Below are 20,447 nucleotides of genomic sequence, written 5' to 3'. Positions count from 1 at the left end.
GGCGGCCATTTTGTGCCGGGAGCCCCGAAGAAGGAGACGCCGGTTGTGTCTCCGCACTCCACGGGCCCTGGATCCGACCGAGAGCCCCGCCGTCCCCTCCGCCGACGCTCAGCGGGTCTCTGACCCACTGCCTACTCCTTCTCCTTTTGTGGACCACCAAAGAAGCGAGGTGGCGCAGAGCGAGCCCAGCACCGAGGCGCAGCCGCCCCTGGCTGGACCCTCTCCCCGCACCCCCAGCCCCTCGCCGTCCCCACGGCCGGCGTTCCGCTGCCTCTCGCCCGCCCCGCCGGGGGCCATGAGGGGCTTCGGGGACCGGGGCCGCGACCGGGACCGCGGCGGGTAAGGGGAGGGGAAATGGAGGCAGAACGGAGGTGGGGGTGAAGGGCACAGCCTGGGCTGAGGGGTCAGAGTGGGGAGCGGGTTTGGGGATGGGGAACGGGTTAGATGGGGAGAGGATGGGCGGATTGAGGGGGTGAAGAGGGCGTGAACAGGCCGGGAAAGGAAAGGGTCAGGCCAGGTTGGTTGCGGAGGCTGCAGGGGGGCAAGGAGGTACTCTTCGCTGAGTGTCTGCCTGGTGGGAGGAAAGCAAGGAAGAGGGAGGAACCCACACATTCAGCCCACTGTACTGGGGAGAGCTTTTTCCCCAGACATTCTCCAGCCTCCCCTGCGCCCCTCCGAGACTTCGAGTCTCGTTCTGTGTGGTGGTGTGGGTTCTTTTTATTATTACTATTACTATTACTGTTTAGCTTTTCCATTCGCTAACTGTAACCGTGTGCACCTCACTTGCAATTTGAAGGCCTCCTTTTTCCTTTCTCCCCTACCCTGAATTTATTTTTTGCTCGCTCTTTTCTTCTTTACTCCTCTCCGCTCACCCCTCCCCGCCAGCCGCGAAGGCCCTGGCGGCCCGGGCAAGGGTGGTTGGAACGTCTGCCCTTCTGGTTGTCATTGCTCCTTCTGGGCTTACTTAGGAAGATGGCAGTTGGTGAAGGATCTTTCTCGGTTGCCCTCCCAGGCTTATTGTGAGAGGAAATGAGATTGGAAACCGCTGCCGTGCAGGGGGCTTGCACGCTGGGGAGAGTGATCTGAGTAAAGATGGCCTTGGACTGCACTTGCTTACGTAGCAGCCAAGCAAGAGTTGTTTGTGTGGCACTGCAGAGGCCTGGTGCTTGATACTCTTGGTTCTGTTGCTTAAAGGCAGCTTGGCTTGGAAAAGGTTTTTACATGTTTGATTTTGGTTTTGTTTTTTCTGACGATGGTAGCAATAAATACTATGGCATTATAGTGTATAACTAGTTTGAGACTTGAATTTTCTAAGGGTTGGAAGTAACAAGACGTTAATCCTGGGCCTTTTTAAGGAGAAAATTAGCACTAATTTAGAGGAGTGGCATTTTCTGTCTTTTAGATCACATATAGTTAGGCCTCCATTCTCAAGGTTTAACAATAAACACGTAGCTTCTGTTAAATGGCAGACTAGATCTCAGTTAGTGAGTCTTCTGTCTTTTTTTTGTCCCTTTTCCCCCTTCCTTTTTTTTTTTTACTTATTGTTTTCCCTCCCCACTGGGAAATTTAAGATTATTTTGTTTATGTGTTGTAGTTTCTCGTCGGCTGTGGGTAGAGATAGTTGCATCCTTGCCTTATCTTACACTCACATTTCAGGTCTGAAATTAAAAGATACTTTTTGTTATTTTTCTTCACAGAGAGAAGGGTTCTGGTGTTTTTCCACTTCTAGATTTCCAGCTCAGTTTAGCACAAGGACATTGGAGTAAATGCTTTGGCAAGTCTTGAGATAGTTCAGACTCCAGCTGGTTTTGGAGTTTAGTCTGAATTTGAGTATGCAGATTTATAGACAGTTACTTAAAAGAACACTGTCCAAAGTGTTGTCACAATACTAGGTGTGCCTTAAAACTGTGTAATTTAATTATTTTTGAAGACTTTGATTAGAGATGGATCTTTCTTTTTTGGATCAGGGGTTTTGTGTAAGTAAAAAGAATGCCTACGCGCTTCATTGTGAAGCTTTTGGGCATTTGCATAGAAAATAGTTTTCTTGTCATATTATCATGGAAGCTTTAATGCATCAGGATTCATTTTGCTAATAGGTGTCTGTTTGAGCTGTGAAAATATTTGCAACCTTGAACATTCATCATAAATAACCTCAATAAAATTTGGGGCCACTCAGGCCTTCTCAGTACAGATTTTTCTGTAAGCTAAACAAATACAGGCTTTCTGTTTTCCTCCTGCCAGGAATGAGATGTAGGTGACTTATCATAAAGGGAAGTTGTACTGGTTTGCTCTAGAATTTAACAAATCCATTCAGTTCTGTCCCAGAAATGATGGCACCAGTAGTACTGGAGAAGAATGTTTTGGGTCAGTATGGGGCACGCTTGAAAAGAGAGCTGTTGGCAAATCAGTGGAATAATCTTAAATTTAAATAAGTTTAACTCGAATCGGAATCTTGTTTTACTTGTAATCTGAATGTAAAGTGTCGGTTACTGCCAGCTCAGCGGATAAACCTCAGCAGGGGCAGTGTTTGAGGGCTGCTGCAGGGTTCCTTTCCTTCAGGTCACCGTGCAGCCATGTTGAGTATAAGAATGGAGAACTGAAACTATGCAACTTCTATGTAAAATACATCAGTGATTCCCTCTGGATAGCTGTGGAGCAAATATTCGTAGCACCCAGCTGTTTCAGTGTCTAGTCTTGCAGTCAGTTCTTCCATATATTTGCTTCCATAAGGAAGCCCATTGACCCTTTGAACCTTCAGCTGACTTCAGACTGGGTTTTGTTATAACCACCTGGAGACAGTTAGTTGTCTTTTTGACCACAAGTTAGTGTGATCAGTAGCAGGCACCTTCAGTCAAGGTGAATGTCCCTGTAAATTAAAATCTTTGCTATTTATTTTAACTTGGTTGTGAAAGAAAATGTAATGGTTCGACTAGTTTTTGAAGTTGTGTTCTACAGCCTTTGTGTGACAAAAATTGCTGGCTATGCAGGCTGCCTAGGGGATGCAATAAACACATAGATGCTAAAGTAAGGGATGTTTATAGAAGAGGGAAGAGAGTTTAATGAAAGAGTTGCAACAAAGCAAACACTTCAGAACTTACTTAGCAAGTTCGAAGTTAAATTATGTCTACTGTACTTAGCTTTTCCAACAATGTAACTCCCTTTTTCTATTAATGTGTTGGGTTGAGTTGTGTTGTTTTGGACTCTCAGTTGCTATAATTTGTAATGTCTATTGGGTAATGTCTTGTACTTAATTCAGAAATTTATTTTAGATTTCCTTAATTTTTCAGTAACTCCGCTCCTCCTGGTTACTAATGTGAGAAAATTGCTTTGGGATTTTTGTTGATTCTGGTTTGTTTCATTAACAATTTTTTATTCACTACTGGACTGCCTGAGTGAAAGATTTGCCATCTAAATAAAAGTCTTGTTTTAAAACAGGCGTTTCTGATTAATTCATGTTTTGCAAAAAGCTGTGGCTTTATTAACCAAAATCTGAACTAAGACGAAACATGATCTGACAGTATCTTCTGCTGTGTTTTTATGATACTAATGAAAGAGCTATAACTTCTGTGGAATTCTAAAAGATGTAATTTTTAATATTTATAGTAAACAATTTTATGCCACTCAGTTTCAGTTACTCTTAAGAGATTATTGCCAGAAGCTCATGTTTTGCCTAATGCATCAGTTGGTCATTGCAGTTAGGTTATAACCTTCTTAAGGGTATTAAATTAACTGGAAGCAGAAAACTTTGAGAGAGAAAGAGCAGTACCTTCAAGTAATTCTGCTAGTTAGGAAATTTTTAGCAGATTAGCATCTTACTCTCTTTAGTCTTTGTCAGAAGTGTTTGAGAGAGAATATGATTTTTCCCAGGTACTTTTTTTTTTCTTTTTTTTTTTTTTCCCTTTTAGGCTGTAGTTTAAAATATTTTTTAAAAATCGCTTTGCTTCCAGAATTCCAGAAAGACTTGCAGGCTTGGCTAGGCTTGTTTACTGTCTTATGTTCATGATTTGAGGCATACTGCTTGATAAGAAAGGAGAAAAGACAGAGGGAGAGAGAAAGTGAAATGGTTATTTTCGCATAGAAGTAACCTTGAGAGAGATACTGGTGATCAGAGATTTTTCTCAGCCCTTTCATCTATCCATGTTTTAAGTGTCCTGTCAGTTTCCAGGAAAGGTAAAAGCTGAAACTGTACCCACAACTTTGCCCCGAGGGAGGCCACCTTGAGGTAGAAACCTGGAGACAGGAGCCTTAAGGCAGTGATTTACAAATGACTTCACTGGAAGGAAACCTGAAGGTGGTTTGGGGTTCAGAACTGACTTAGAGCAGGTTTATGTGCTTTCAAGAAGTTGTGCACCATCACAGCAGTCGGGGGAGAGGAGGAGTGACTTTTGCTTGAATGTTGTGCTCAGATGTGAACTTTGGGAAAAGAGAGGAGTGGAAAATGCTTGAGAAACTTGCAAATTCCAGTGCAATTAAATATTATTGTTTATAACTGACATTTACATTTCCAGGTTTGGAGCAAGTCGTGGAGGTCCTCTTCCTCCAAAGAAATTTGGTAATCCGGGGGAACGTTTACGTAAGAAAAAATGGGATTTAAGTGAGCTGCCCAAGTTTGAGAAGAATTTTTACGTGGAGCATCCCGAAGTGGCCAGGCTTACTCCAGTAAGTTTTCAATCCTGTCTGTTCCATTTTACCTACAATAGAAAATGTCACAAGTGGAAAAACGTGTCCTGGGAAGTCTGGAACAGCATGTACTAGAAACGTCTTTTCATTAAGCTTGTTTAGTATGCGTGCACTCTGGAGGATACTGGTTCCAGTTGCCCTCAATATTTGACACTAGCAGGGGTGATGCTTCTGCTCTGAGCGGCTTTTATGTGAGGTGTTTTAAACTTGGTCACTTGTAATGCTTGTCTGGCCTAGCTGCTCATCGGTGTAGATAAGAGAGCTTGGGAGTTGCAGTACTGGGGAGACCCTGAGATAACCTAAAATAATGAACTAAGAGTGTTGGAAATATATGAGAAACATTTGAAAGAATATTTTATTGTGATAATAATTGAGGCTAAAAGAGGCCATGGGATATCCCTTGTCTAACCCCCTGCTCTGAGCAGGGCTGACTACAAAAATAGAGCAAGTTGCTGAGCACTTTGTCCTTTTGAGTTTGAATATCGCCAGAGATGGGGAGACCTTATATCCTCTCTGGTGGCTGTCCCAGAGCTTAGTGTTTCTCGTTATGTTTTTAGCCTCCAATAACTATTTGCAACTTCTTCTCCATAGCAACACATCGGGCAGTTGAAACTAGCAGGCAGGTTCCCCTGTTAGTCTTCTCTTTTCCAGACTAAATAAATCCAGTGCTTTTAGTCTTTCCTTGTGCAGCCGGTGTTCCAGCCTCTAGCTTTGCCTCCGTCGTGGGATGTGCAGTGTTAAAATGATGCCCTTCTTACATTGGAGGCTCAAAACTGGATGCAGTGCTTTGCGTTTACTCTGTAGATACAGCATTTTCCCCTTCTGGCCTAGCATGAACCTAGAGTCTTTTTTTTTCTCTCTTTATTGTCTTTATATGTAGAAATTATGAGATTTCATTCTTAAGGAAACAAAGTGTTATTATTCGATTTCATTTCTTTGTCTGAACTATTAATGAGATATTTATATGGCTTAAAGGAATTGAAAGGAACATCTTGAATTACTGAATCACAGTCAGCGTAAGCTGCTGTAGCTGTCTTCGCCTTGTCCAGCTAAAAGAATTTTCATGCTTTCTTTTTTTACCTTTTCATTCAAGCACAAGGGATTCTCACTAACGATGAATTTATTGCTTTGGATAATGTGCATGTTTGGTATTGATGTATATCTTTGTTGATTTTTAGTTAGAATAAAGTCTTGGAATGGGGAGGTACATTGCAAAGTACAGTTGGCCTTGCAAGACAACCTAGATTAACATAAACCACTTTTTCTAATCCTAGAATTATGATTATGGTGATAGACATTCCAGGACTATTTTAAGAAGTTCCGTTACTTTAAAAGTTGTGAGGTCTTACGGCATCAGAATGACATTTTTGGACTTCTCTTTCATGCTGGAAGAAAAGTACTGTTCTAAAAAGATTCCAGGCAACGGTTCTGAGTTGCAGGTTGTCCAGTGAAAGCTCTGTGTTTAACCACCTCTGCAATGTTAATTGAAGGAGGGGGACTGTCCCTTCTGCTTTTATGTAGTAATATTAGGGCCTGTTTGTTTTGTTCAGTTCTTAGCACTGTCAGGTAAAACATGTCTCTTACCTGATCCTCTGTTTCTAATCACTTTTCAAGCTGTTGGTTGTTTCTGGCCTCTGGAAGAAGAGTATAATTCTTGAAAATACTATATTAATACGCTTCCTTAAAAAGGGCATGTTGGAAGGAGAGAGACATTAGTACTTCTCGACTGCATGGAGAGCTCATGCCTCTGAATATTGGAGAAGCTATTATAATAGCTGAATCTCAAGATAAAATCTTTGGGAAAGCAATCCTTTTTAGATCTTAAAGCTGTTCTCCAGAGGTGTGAAATGAGTTAATATTTACAAGCATACTGTAAAGCCCAGCTGAGATTCAGCATTTGTCTATGTTTTCTTTTATCCCCCCACAAAAATAGTATGAAGTTGAAGAATTGAGAAGAAAGAAAGAGATAACAATCCGAGGGATGGAGGGCTGCCCCAAGCCTGTGTTTGCCTTCCACCAGTGTGGCTTTCCACGTAAGTTCTTTGTTATTCTTTAAGAAAATGAGGATTACTCAAAACTGATAACAAGTTTAGGCCTATTCTTTTTCTAAATGGTCTCCTGAAGCCTCAGTTATCCTTTAAGATTTATTTTCTTTTCCTAAATGCTTAGAGTATGTGATGGATGCCTTGATGGACCAGAACTTCACAGAACCAACTCCAATTCAGTGCCAAGGCTTTCCACTGGCCCTCAGTGGTCGTGATATGGTGGGCATTGCGCAGACTGGCTCTGGGAAGACACTAGCAGTATGTATTCTTCTCTTTTATTTATTTTTTTCCTAGTTCTTTTACTGAAATTACCGTTGGCTACTTGTTAGTTTTGGGGCTTGTCAGTACTGCAAGCATGCAGTGAGTACTGCAAACATGCAATTGAGATGATTACATGGTTTTAGGGCTCACTGTATTGCATCATGGATGAGACTGAAGTTTAAACTAAACCAGCCTGTCTTATTCACAGGCATGTATTTTGTGTCTTTCTGTTTGGATGCTTATTCACTTCTCTTTGGTCTGTGTTTAACGTTGTGGTTTGAAAAATAGTATGTGCTTCTTAGCATATTTTTTTATTAGCTGTGCAAGTTAAAAAATGATTGAGTCTTCAAGATGTACATTAATTTTATCTGCAGTGGTTAAGAAGGAATTTTATCTATTATGAAAATAATTGATTAGAGCCAAGAATGCTCAATTCTAATAACTTAGGCTCCAAATTTAGGTGGGCCTTTGTTTCAGAAGTGCCGAGCAGCTATATTCTGTGGTCATGTCAAAGCAGATACAGTTGGTCAGCAGCTCGGAAAATCTTCTGATCTGTTGGATAAATGCTAGCATCTGTTTTTTTTCTCAGAATCCTGATTTTTATATAGCCAAGGTTTCTTGCTGTCTCTCATATCAGGTCTTGGCTTCTTGAAAGAATGTTAGACTAAATGGGCTCTTGCCATGGTCCAGTTGTCGTGGCAGGAGGTCATTGGCATTGAATATTGAAGTCCTGTACGTTGACTTAAAATTCTTCTGTTTTAGTACTTGTTGCCCGCGATTGTTCACATCAACCACCAGCCATATTTGGAGAGAGGGGATGGGCCAATTGTAAGTGCTTGTCATTTCTCATCCTTTTTGCATGTACAGCATGGTATTGTTAATGAGATGTGTACTTGCTATTGTGATATACCAATTAAATTAAGTCAAGAAATGTTTCCTATCACAGTGCGAGCATCCTATTCAGTTTTGAAATTCTATGCGGTTTCTGACACAGTCTAAAGATATTTAAATGTTTTAGCTAATAAAGAGCAGATGGCCCAACTTTGCTTGTAGTATCTGTATGGAGCCCTGAAGTTAGCGATATGTACGGTGCTTGGCTATCCTGAATCGGTTCCTTTTTCAGTGTCTGGTTCTAGCGCCGACAAGAGAGTTGGCCCAGCAAGTGCAGCAGGTGGCTGATGATTATGGCAAATGTTCAAGACTGAAGAGTACCTGCATATATGGAGGAGCACCCAAAGGTCCCCAGATCAGAGATCTAGAAAGAGGTAATTTTGAAATGGCTGGCAGCAGTTTCTGGAGGAGATGGTACTGTAAAATCTCTGTTAAAAGAAAATGGTCTCTTAGAATGTTTTTGGAGGGGATGTGTGTGAATGTCTCTTTCTCCAGTTACAATTACAGTTCCAGAGGTGGTTCTCTTTATTGTGTAGCAGTTTATTTGGATATTAGATTTTCTTTCTGCTTTCTCTGTGAACTTCTTGTGAAAATCATAGGGGCATAGGAAGGGGAAAAAGAAACTTACCAGAAAGAGAACAGGTTATTTTGGGGAATGATTTTTCTTAAGCCAGATTTCAAGTTTTCTGCTCAGGCTTGTTTAAATAATCAAACTTAATTTCTGAATGTATAGAAACTTCTTTAGACAGTGGGGTTTGAAGGTTTTTTTTTTTTTGTTCTTAAGCACTAAACTCTGTTTCTGTTCATGTAACATTCTGTAACTGCTTTTCAGTATGTAGCAAGGGGCTGGTGTTGGGAATGATGAGGAACCGTGGTTCTACAGCAGCCACTGTATCATAGTAGTGCTTAAGTGACCTAATCTCCATTTCAAGGGCTAGTTACATATAATTTTGAATGCAGGGATGTTCTGGTAGCTTTAATCTTCACTAGATTAAAAAAAAAAATAGTATTATGTGAAAAGATGTAAGAAGTATTATCAAGGTAAGCTTATGTATGCAGTTCTACTCAAGAAATCAGAGAATTTTACTTACCAGTGCAGTTTGCAGAGTTGTTATTAAAAACTGCAGCAGTGGGGTAAAGGCATGTGTGGTAGGAGGCTGCAAGATAGCTCTGTTCAAGAAAATGATAGTGTGTTCCAAATCAAAAATGACATGTTCAGTGGAGGAGTCAAAGGTTGCGCAAAGAGACCTTGGGAGGATCAGGTTGATGTTTTTTCCCACACATTTCTGGAGTGCAGTAAAATAAATGTTCTGCTCATTCTTTCTCATGAAGAAAACCCTTTGATTGGAGGATGGATGCAGTTCCAGTGTTTTCAGACCTTTCCGGTATTACTGTGTTTGAGTAAATGCTTACTATTTTCTGCAGCAGAGATTGTTGAATACAGTAGAGTCTAGAAAACATTTTCTTCTTTTTGTCCCAATTTTGATCTCTGGGATATTTAGTGAATTTACTTTGGAGGAGTATATCATTGATGACAGATTGCGGTTTATTCAGTCTCACTGGCAGACCAGTGACTCAATTAGAACACTAATTCTTGCGTGAGCTTTATAGAAACTAGAAGGTGCACCCAGCTTTGTCAGCTCTGAGGAGTCCAGGTTGACAGAGAAAAGGATCTGGGTTTCCACAAAATACCCTGCATCTGTAAGGGCAATATCAATAAAGTTGTTGAGGTTTTGTGCTTTTTTAACCACCTGCTTCCCTAAAAATTACCTTCTGTGCATGCTGAAGGACTCGCCTGTAAGATTTGGGAATTGGTTGAAACTAGTCCCTCTTTTTAAGGAATGTGTAAATTGCCATACTTAATATTAGTCTATGAATGTTTGAATTCTGTTTTTTTGGAAACAAATACAGGCAGGGTGGCCTTCAGTATTGGTGCATAATTACTCAGAATTAAAGCCCATGCTTTGCCTTGATAGATTGGAAAAAAAAAAGGTGGAAGTAATTTGACCTTTATAGCAAGAGGAGCACTTCATGCTTGATTAACATGGGGAATTTAGCTGGAGTTCACTCTTATTTTTCTAGAGAGGTCTCTGGGCTGCCTAATTCTGGATAAAGGTGGGTCAGGCTTGAGCAGAAACTTATTTTACTTCTGATTTTTGGACAGGTCTTCACTGGTGTTATCTAAAAGCAAGCTTTTAGCTCCTGTACTGCGTTTATTATTCTAATGGCACTGTAACAGTAATTTCAGAATGGAAAAAAGAAACTAGGTCTTCTACTGAAATGACTCAATCTTGGGTACGAATGAGGGTGGTGGTTTTTTTTTCCCCTTTAAACAATTTTGCTCTGGAAGGTGATTCATTCTGACTAAAAATACCAATTGACATTCAAATGAAGAGCCTTACTCTTTTTCCTCATTCTGTTTTGAAGGTGTGGAGATCTGCATTGCTACACCAGGTCGCTTGATTGACTTCCTTGAGGCAGGAAAGACCAACCTGCGTCGGTGTACGTACCTGGTGCTTGATGAAGCAGACAGGATGTTGGACATGGGATTTGAACCCCAAATTCGTAAAATTGTTGACCAGATAAGGGTGTGTGAACCTTTATAAAAGGAGAGCTTCCTTTGGTCTCCCATTCAGAGTCGAGAGCTTTAAATAAATCTGTTTTCTCTTTTTCCCAGCCTGACAGGCAGACTCTGATGTGGAGTGCCACCTGGCCAAAAGAAGTGCGCCAGCTTGCTGAGGACTTCCTGCAGGACTATGTTCAGATCAATGTGGGAAACTTGGAGCTGAGCGCCAACCACAATATCCTGCAGATAGTGGATGTATGCATGGAAAGCGAGAAAGACCACAAGTAAGCTGATTTTCCTACTGTTTTAATTTTTTGGGGGGTTGTACTTAAAAATCTACATTGCTTTGTAAGCCAAATATAATTTCCAAATAGTGAAGTTACTGATCGTATTATTTAACCTTTGAGTACAAAATAAGTCCTGTGATTAACTAATCCTTTGTGTATCTTCTAACTATACTCTTATACAACAGACCTAAATTTTGTATGACCACTGCCTTATGTGGATGAGTGTGATGTATGTTCTCAGTGTAAGCTGAGAGTGCTTCTATATTCCTGTGTGTGTGGGTATACATCTTGGCTCCCATCTCTGTTCTAGACTGATACAGCTGATGGAGGAAATCATGGCAGAGAAGGAAAACAAGACTATCATCTTTGTGGAGACAAAGAGGCGATGTGATGATCTCACTCGAAGGATGCGCAGAGATGGGTGATTACCTTCCCCCCTCCCTCCCTTTGTTTCTAATGGGAAACAGAAATTGTGATCAAAAGCAGTAAGGTTTAAATATTCACGGTGCTGTTGTTGGGAACAACTTGTCCATCCTTTTTTTGGCCAAGTTGAGTCTTAGTTTCCCTGAAGGTTTTAGTCCATCAAAGCATTAGTGCAAGAAAGAGCTTTTGTAAGCTAGGCAGCTTTTAGCATGTCAGAATCATAGAATTGCTTGGTTGGAAAAGACCTTTGAGATCATTGAGTCCAACCGTTCCTGTCTACTACTAAACCATTTCCCTGAGGACCTCATCTACCCATCTTCTAAATACCTGCAGGGATGGGGACTCAACTCAGCCTATGCCAGTGCCCAATAACCCTTTTGATGAGGAAATATTTCCTAATACCCAATCTAAACATCTGGTGCAACTTGAGGCCACTTCCTCATATTTATATGCTAATTGGGACTGTATCAATATAGCAGATGGGATCTGATATAGATAGTTATTGATATAGATAGTGGGTTTAACATGCAAGAAATGAACCGGTGTGCATGCAAGGTTAAAAGAGGCCATAAGAGGATGGAGGATAAAATATTTCTGAAGTCTTTTACTTTTTTTCTTTTTACTGAAATGCCAGTAAGGCTTCCTGTTGCCTTTAATGCCTGTGCTTTCTGACTGTACTAATGTACATCTCTGTTTGGCAGCTGGCCAGCCATGTGTATCCATGGAGACAAGAGTCAGCCAGAAAGAGACTGGGTGCTTAATGGTAAGTTCATCACTGAGGGGAGAGGGCTCTGTACATAGTTTACCCAGACTTGCTTTTCTCTGGTCTTTTAATTTCAGTACTTGCTTTTGCCTTTTTTTTTTTTTTTTTTTAACAAAAACACAAAGGAAAATTGCTTAAACCCAGTTGACGCCTTTGTTCCCTGCCTTCCTGGGGTTTCTGAAATTAACCCTTCTTACCTAGATTCTGGAAAATGAGCATTTAGTATAAATCAAGTTCAGGTAACTTTTATCTTTTTGAAAAATCTTCATAGCTTGCTTTGTTTTACAGAGTTTCGTTCTGGAAAGGCTCCTATCCTCATTGCTACCGACGTTGCATCTCGTGGGCTAGGTTTGTACACATAGACCACTCTTGCCTACTGCTGCCTATTTTTCTTCTTTGGATTGAAATATGTTTTCTTTTAAAAAAAATTTCAAAGCGTGATTTTCCCCCACATGTGAAATACGTTTTTTAACATTAATCTTCTTTTTTTCTTTCATATTCAAAGTCTCTTCCTGCTCCTAATGAACAGGCTTTGGTCTGCAGCAAGGCCTAGGCATGACCAATCGATCGTCAAGAGGGAGAAGAGACGTCCAATTATGCAACCCAACCCTTCCACCACACTCACTTCTTCCCCAAATCCAGCTTTTGTGGCTGGATGATAGGGATGGATTGCTCTCAGTTCAGAGCGTGTCAGATTAAGTTCAAGTAGGAAGTCGTGGGAGAGCATTTCAACAGCAAATAGTTAATAATCTCCCCGTATGACCCACCACAGATTTGAACATACCAACCCCAGTGTACACGTTTACCCCACAGATGTAGTCACATCTGAGAAAGCACTGCTTCAGATCTTTGGTCTTGATGTGTAACATTCCCTCCTCTGTGTTCCTTCTAGGCAGGACCACTGAGATTATATATGGCCTTTAACATCACGTTACCCAAATGTGTAACTGAATCAACATTGCACAGCTTGATTCTGGTGGTATGAATATGATCTGTCTGGATGCATCAGTTGCGCCCCCTTTTTTAATAAGCATATTTGTATTCTAAAACCTGTTGTGTGCTAAACACAGTCCTTAGACATCTGTCCGCTCTAGAAGAGGAGGATGACTTCTGAAGTGCTCTTGAGTTTAAAAATGGACATTGAATGTTGCCCCCTCCCCAAGTCTGGTAGCAGAGAAACTACTTGGGGCTCAGTGTCTCATTGTAGTAACTTTTAGACAAAATTATTGCACATCATTGCAAATAAGCTCAGAAAAATCTTTAGCTGTTAAAAATCTCAGCTAGCTGAGCCCTCTTTTTTTCATATGCTGAAAGGGTGGCCGTGCTGTGCATCATATGATCGCTTTAATACAGGCAGACCATTACTAGACTTGACAGCCTTTGTTCACACAACCTTCACCTCTCCTTCCCCTCCCCCTCTCAAAAATCGTCCAACACTTCCTCAGGGAGGTGATTATATGGACTTCAGTCTCTGCCCTCTAGGGTCATGTCTGGACCTGTGCAGTTAGAACTTGGGCCTGTTGGGAGAAGGGACAGAGGCCTGAAACCAGTTTGTATGAAAGAGAGCTGCTTTCTCTAGCAGCATTTTTTAAACAGGCTTGCTATGTGCTGGTAGCTTCTTTGTGCATCTTGCCTAGACATTTAAAACAGCCTCACCCCCCTCGAAAAACCACTCCCCCCAAAACTACTCAATTGGATAACACTTGAGAAAACAGTCTCCACGCTTCCCATCCTCCACTTCACCTGAGCTGAGGGGGAAAGGTACCAGAGTCTGTTTCTTGTTACTGAACAACATCTCTACTTATTTTGGGGCCCTGAGTTTGCTGCTTCTTAAAATAAGTCACTTAACTGGCAAACTTCTGGACGACTTCCTCCAAGATCCTGGAAAGTGAAGGCTTCTACCTAAATAACATAAAACAGGGGCGCGCGCCTTTTGGCTGGGTCACCAGGGCTTTCCCTCTTCCTAATGGAACATTGGTTTCAAAAAAGCTTCTTCCAGGTAAGTTCTGAGTCCCATAATGACTTCTTTGTGGTAATTCCCTGGAGTGAGGTCCTCTTTCTGCACTGATTTTTTTTTTTGCTTTATTTTTTTTTTTTTTGTTCAGTCTATTAAACTAAAAACACTGAATTTGTTTTGTTTTGTTTTCTTTAACAGAAGCTTTGAAATCAGCTGCAGATCATTCTCAGTGCAGGGGTGGGGGCACATCTGCGTTGATGGTCTCAACAGTTCTCTAGACTAGTGTGTCTGCTGGTTTATCTCTATCCTGATTAATGATTGGAGACTGTCTGTGCCATAGGGTATTCTGATGGTCTGACAAAGGGAATGTTTCCCAGGTAGCTGTCAAGAATGGTTTACGATTTCAATTCTTGATCCTGCTACATTATCTTCTAAAAGCACAGGAAGATTGCGAGCGTGTGCAAAGGCTTTGGAGCATGTTAGACTGGAGAAGCAGAGTCTTGTACTTGCTCTGGTCTTCCTTCAGCGAGCTGTGTGCTCTACCAGGACCACTTTCTAGTCTGGAAAACACCCTTGCATTTTCTTCTTCCTACCCATTCTCCCCGCTCCTCCCCAGTCAAGTCAGTTCTGTCTACATTGGTAGCTACAATTCCCTGTGCTTTCTGCCAGGAAAGCACGTCCTTGTATGATCTGTGGTAATTCAAGTTGTTGCTTTGCTACTGATGGGTGTGCAAAACCGGACTGACTGAGGATCGTGTAGCCTGCAGCTTTTGTCGGGCTGGTTACAGCCTGGCTGTGAAGATGCAATCTGTCATACGTACTCCTCTCTTTACTTCGCTTTCCCCTTTTTAAAAAAGCCTGTTGCATCAAGGACCCTAGCTGGAGTCTTGCGCAGCCCCCTGTGAAACCTGCCTTCTCACTCCCTTTTTTTGGTGTGATTCAGGACTTTGGAGTCAGCAAAGACTGAGGAGCCCCCCCTTTGCTGTAATAAGAAACAGACATAAAGTCCCCCTCTCGTCACTACAGCCATCTTGTTTTTATTTTTTTCCTACAACCCGTTTGAAATTGATGCAGTCTGGGCAATAGATGCAGTCTGACCCTTTGGATGTCATTTTTGTATCTTCATTTTTTTGACAATTGCCCCCAAGAATCCCCAAATAGGGGCTAAAAAGCGTTGGAGGACCTGAAACTTACCTGAGCCCAGGTTCTCCGGCGCTTCACAACCAAATGGGGCTACAGAGAAGCGTCTAAGCCAGTTCACAGAGCGAGCGTGTGTGGGGACTTCTCGCTGCCATGGACCCTTGATGCATGCTCCCCGCGCTCCAGTGGTCCCGTGTCAGAGGGCGGAGTTTTCGAAAGGAGGCCGCCAAAAATAAAAGGCAAAGAGACGGGATCGGCTGCAGCGGTTTCCCACAGGAGGAGGGAGTGTGCATCGGTCTGGTAACAAACAGAGAATGTTTCTCTCTTTAAAACAAAAAAAAATAGGAAAGGAAATCACAAAAATCTGTGTTTTATCTTGGATATTTTCAGAATATTCTTCTTAAAATGCAGATTTTTATTTTTTTTTTTCTATGAGCTGATAGGGCACTTACTGTTATACCATGCTTTTAAAATCAATTACTATAGCAAATAGGTGCTTTTGGTACTTGAGGTGCTTTCACCGAACTGTTACACTAACATTTACTCTGCTTCTGTCCTGTAAGTTTACAGAGCCTGACTTTCCATAAGGCGTGCAGTTTTGCTCTGCTAAATCTTAATGTTTTTTTCTATGCAAAGCAGTTTTGATTATTTTGTTTCCTGCTTACGTGTGACAATGAAAGTAGGGAATTATTAATGGAACTCAGGATTGTCCGTATTGCAAAAGCTTGACAGAACTGGACAGAACAGCACAGTGAAATGTTAGTGCAATGTGTTCTGGTGGTAATGACAAAGCCGAGTTAAGATATTCTAGGTCTGAATAATTTCTAATAAGTTGGCTGAATAATACTGATGTAATTGAAGTGTCTTAAGCTTTAGGCTAGGGAAATTAGTTCACTGTATTTTATTAGGACTGTAAAAGTAAACATTTTTAAGATTGCTTTTTATTTCGTGTTAGCAAGTGGAAGGTAAGTGATCTCATTACTGTTATTATTTGCTAGACTTCTCCCAACAGAGTAAAAGCTTCACTGTGGCAGTTCTGCCCTTCCTCCACCCCAGTTTGCTCTGTCTGATGGCGGCATTTTCACTTTTCAGATTCTGTTTTTTTAAAAAAAAAGTTTGACATTCATTTATCTCATTCACAAACACCAGTGTCTTTGACACATGAAGACGGAGAAATACATTCCGGGGAGGATGAGTTTGAGTGCAGGGCAATACTGCTTTAAAATTACTGCTGGTTTTTAGGATACCAATCCTGATGATCTCCAGTTTGAGTCTTCTACTCTTTTGGGATGAGTCTGTCTTGCCTTTATTCTGGGCGATTACTAACTTTGTTGTTTTTTTTCTTATTACTGTCACCTGCATTCGTGCTCCCCACCTTTCGTTGGCACGTCCTCTCTTCTTTTCCCCTTTCCTCAACCCTACCCCTTCACTGTGCTTCGCACCTGGGTACTTCACAAGACGTGGAAGATGTTAAATTTGTGATAAACTACGACTATCCGAACAGCTCCGAAGATTATGTGCACCGCATTGGCCGTACGGCACGTAGTACCAACAAAGGTACTGCCTACACCTTCTTCACACCAGGAAACCTGAAACAAGCCAGGGAGCTTATCAAAGTGTTGGAAGAAGCCAATCAAGCCATCAATCCAAAACTGATGCAGCTTGTGGACCACAGAGGAGGAGGCGGTGGTGGTGGAGGTAAAGGCGTGTGGGTAAAGGGCTACACAGGGAATAGGTTCCTATTTTGAGGGAGGGAAAGTTAAAAGAAGATGGGGAAGCAGTGAGTCTAAGATAAAAATAATAGGATAGTAAAAAAGGCTGTTTGGACCCGAGATCTCAACATGTTATGTAGATGTAGTATTTCTGTCCAAAAAAAAGAGAAAATCCACTATTTCACCTTAGCTGTAGAGTTCTTTTTTCTCCTGATAAAGTCCTCACAGAGCTAATTTTGCTTGAATCAATTACTGGCAGTTATTGCTTAAGCACAGGCAACAGGATCTGTGTGCATGCACATGCAAAATTGAAACCAGTGAAGGGAGACACTGACTTTACCTCTTAGGGGTCATTCCCTGAAGGAATAGTAAGTTTCATTATGTTTCCACGTTAGTCCTGATTTTCTTCTGTTTCTTTGTCTCTGAGCACATGCATTAAGGAACCCTTTTTGAACTTCTTATTTACACCTTGAGTGCAGTGAAGAGCCATATGCACGGTTCTGCAGGGAAGTGATAGGAGAATTCCCTCCCTGTGGGGAAAATGGTGGATGCAGAAGGGGGTTAAAGGGTGGCATAATTGTACCAGAGTTCATTGTTTAAGACTTGTTCATGGTACTAAATCTAATATATTCATCGCCAGGAGGTCGTTCTCGTTACCGAACGAGCAGTTCGGTAAACAACCCTAACCTGATGTACCAGGAAGAGTGTGACAGGAGGCTCCGGGGAGTGAAAGAGGGCCGGAGAGACTCAGGTGCCTTCAGAGACCGTGAGCGTGCTGGTGACAGTTATGCCAACGGAGCCAACAAGACCTATGGCAGTGCCTACGGGAGCCCAAATTCTGCTTTTGGGGCAGCACAGAGCCAGTATGGTTACGCTCAAGGGAGCTATGGAGCAGCTGCCTATGGCACGAGTGGCTATGGCACTGCAGAGTACAGTGCTAGTGGCTATGGTGCCAGCACCACAGCTGCCACCGCTGGGAGAACCTCACAGAGCACTACCCAACAGCAGTATGCAGGGATGGTGGGGCGCTCAGGCCAGCAGCCACAGCCGCTCATGTCACAACAGTTTCCGCAGCCCCCTGGCACTAACGTGATGGGCTATATGGGACAGACTGCCACCTACCAGTACCCCCCTCCTCCCCCACCCCCTCCCCCCACACGCAAGTGAGACCACTCGCCTGCTGGTGACCAGTGGTAGACCTCTTGCATATAAAGGAACCTTTTCTTTCTCTTCTTTCCCATTGTGATGTCTTTCTCATGCAGGTTAGGCTTAGAATTCATTCACCTTTCACATCCCTTGAGCCCATCAGAAAAGGCCCCCAGTTCACATTACTGACCTTGTCTCTTTTTTTTTTCTTTCTCTTTTGTTTTTTTTTTAAGAGATATATATAGTTGACTGGAAAATCTATTATTTTTTGTCTTGCATGTGGAGGAAATTGGAAATTTTATTTTCTCTGAAAAATGGGTGTAAGGCAGACAGGTCCCAGCTTGATCATCTTGGTGTCTAAGGTTTGTGTGAAAATTTGCTTTTGAGGGGAGGAAGTTTCTATTCTGTAACACGTTAACTTAATTTCAGGAAGTATCAAGAGAGGTGGGAAACTTTGGGGAGCCAAAAAGCACTTCATTTAAAATGATAAATGCAAGGGAGCAATGCTCACTTCTAATCTTAATTTTTTTTTTAAATAGCTCACTATTACTGCTTGTAATCTATCGTAGGTGACTTTCTATAGGAAAACTCTGCACATTTGTCAGTTGGGCATTGTTCAGAGTAATGCCCCAGGTACATTGTTGGTGTTTCCCACAGCTATGGAAGCAGTGGCCCCATCTTCTGGTACCCGTAGCAGCCTGCTGCTAGGGAGTTGGGATAAAACGCCAGCATCAGAGATCAAACCTGTCTTGGATTTGGTTCCTGAAAACTAGAGAATCACTGTAGATACTGCTGCTGTGATATTTAGCCAAGTTAGTTCTTTCCCTACAGTTCCTAAATTGCAGGATCGCAAACTCATGGAGTCTGGCTATCCTTAAGTTAGTTTGTGCTCTCAAATTCAGTTTATTGAGAGAAGTCTTATTTGAGAGCCCAGAAACTAAACAGAACTGAGATGATGAACAGCATATCTCCTTTGTCTGCCCTTCAGAAACAGACTGCCTTTCGCCACGGGGAATATTCTGAATGCTGCTACACTGAACAAAATGTGACAGAGTTTTTTTTCACGCTTTAAATTTAAGATGTTTGAATAGGTTGGGCTGGGGGGGGAGGGGAAGGGGAGGAAGGGAGGTGGAGGAGATTGCCTGGAATCTCCTTTTCACGAGGTAAGCGGTGAGCTGGTTAGTGCATCTTTATTCTGAAGCTTTATTTCTTTTGTTCCTTGCTCTGACTATTGCTTTTTTCTGGCTTTTGAGTGCATTTCCCTACTCCATTGGTCCCTTTGAGCTGAGCTCTCGCAGGTAGGTAGCATTTTAGAAAATGATAGAGAAGAGTGACATTTTAGTAAATACGTAAATGAAACTTTTTTATTTTACAGGCTAAGGTGGGTGTGAGGGGGTTTCCCCTTTAGTAAAGCATGTTGTTGACTTGTTATTTCTAATACACCAGACGGTTCAGAGACAGTAGATGACAACAGGAGTTGGCTGCTCTTGATCTGATAATATGACAAAAGAATGGGTACATCTCCGGGTTTGTGAGGCATAATCTTTGCATTATGAGAGTGCAGGGGTTTGGGGTTTTTTTTTTTTTGGCATTCTTGCATATGGATGAACTAGGCAGCTCACTCCTTCTGTAGTAGAGTGGAACTTCTTATAGCCCAGGAAAAGAGCTTTCTTACACAGAAAGTATTTCTTTTTTTTAATTTAATTTCTTCCCAGAGTAAAATTTTGGGGGATGAACGCTGATTTTTGTTGTGCAGAACACAGGTAGGTTGCTGACACAGAGGGAAAGGGGAGAGATCTTCCAAAACCTTGGGTTCCCTCATCCCATCTTCTAATCCCAGTGTTTGGGCAGGAAGTTTCTTTGCTTGTGCTGAGTGAAAGCCAGAAACATTTCATTTATCCAGGCACTGTCTGATTTGTTTGGCCTCCCTCACAAGCAAATGTGGAGCTGCTTTTTCTTTTCTTTTTTTTTTTCTTTTTACTTCAAAAGAAAAAAATTGCAAGTTTGATGCAGAAATGTGTTTGGGGGATGTAGGAGTAGGACATCTCGCTGACTGGCTTTGTGAAGGGTCTCTGGACCGCCATGGCTGCCTGCTACAGCTTTCACTTCTTTTGGGGGGGACTTGTGCACATGTAAACTTTCACGCCAAGTCCTGCAGTGCTTTGTTGCCATTGAGGTCAGCTGAAGTCCAGGGTCTCGGCTCAGTTCAGAGTGTTAAGCTGACGCCCTGTGGCGTGCGCTGCCCCTGTCCCACCTGGTGCTCGCTGCTCTGTTCCATATGCCGGCTGGAGGGCCCTTGTTGATAAAACGTTAGCGTTTTAGTACTGTTTGCATTCTGCTCAATCTGTAAAAGCTTGTGGGAGTGTCGGATGAGTTGGGCGTCTCCTCCCCTCCCACTTCCTGAAAAAATTTACTGTTGTTTGGACTTCTCTGAACAATGGAAGGGTTAGCAGCTTTGTGTGGGATCAGCATCTTGTTTCACACACCTGCTGGTCTCTGAACACATTCCTGTTGTACTAACGAAGACTTGAATTGAGAGATTCATAGATCTGTGGTGTTCAGACACAGGATACTAA

At 42.1% G+C, this 20,447-nt stretch overlaps 1 protein-coding gene across 1 annotated transcript; it reads left to right on the top strand.

The window, feature by feature from the left end:
- The first annotated feature begins 15 nt into the window (after positions 1 to 15).
- DDX17 (DEAD-box helicase 17) lies at positions 16 to 19,752 on the top strand. Its single transcript, XM_054081217.1, has 13 exons — positions 16 to 339; positions 4,509 to 4,659; positions 6,614 to 6,713; positions 6,850 to 6,983; positions 7,749 to 7,814; positions 8,110 to 8,251; positions 10,305 to 10,465; positions 10,555 to 10,727; positions 11,041 to 11,151; positions 11,855 to 11,916; positions 12,205 to 12,264; positions 16,472 to 16,711; positions 17,366 to 19,752. The coding sequence occupies exons 1-13, from the start codon at positions 296 to 298 to the stop codon at positions 17,890 to 17,892; spliced, it is 1,971 nt and encodes a 656-aa protein (XP_053937192.1). The 5' UTR covers positions 16 to 295; the 3' UTR covers positions 17,893 to 19,752.
- Positions 19,753 to 20,447: the final 695 nt, after the last annotated feature.

Source organism: Cuculus canorus, chromosome 1, assembly GCF_017976375.1.
Source record: "Cuculus canorus isolate bCucCan1 chromosome 1, bCucCan1.pri, whole genome shotgun sequence".
Taxonomy (NCBI): Eukaryota; Metazoa; Chordata; class Aves; order Cuculiformes; family Cuculidae; genus Cuculus; species Cuculus canorus.
This window is presented reverse-complemented; position numbering and strand designations above follow the sequence as displayed.

Coding starts and splice junctions, on each gene's coding strand:
- DDX17 (XM_054081217.1), top strand. CDS start 296: ATGAGGGGCTTCGGGGACCGGGGCCGCGACCGGGACCGCGGCGG. Junction 4,660..6,613: donor AAGTGGCCAGGCTTACTCCA/GTAAGTTTTCAA, acceptor CCACAAAAATAG/TATGAAGTTGAAGAATTGAG. Junction 11,152..11,854: donor CGAAGGATGCGCAGAGATGG/GTGATTACCTTC, acceptor TCTGTTTGGCAG/CTGGCCAGCCATGTGTATCC.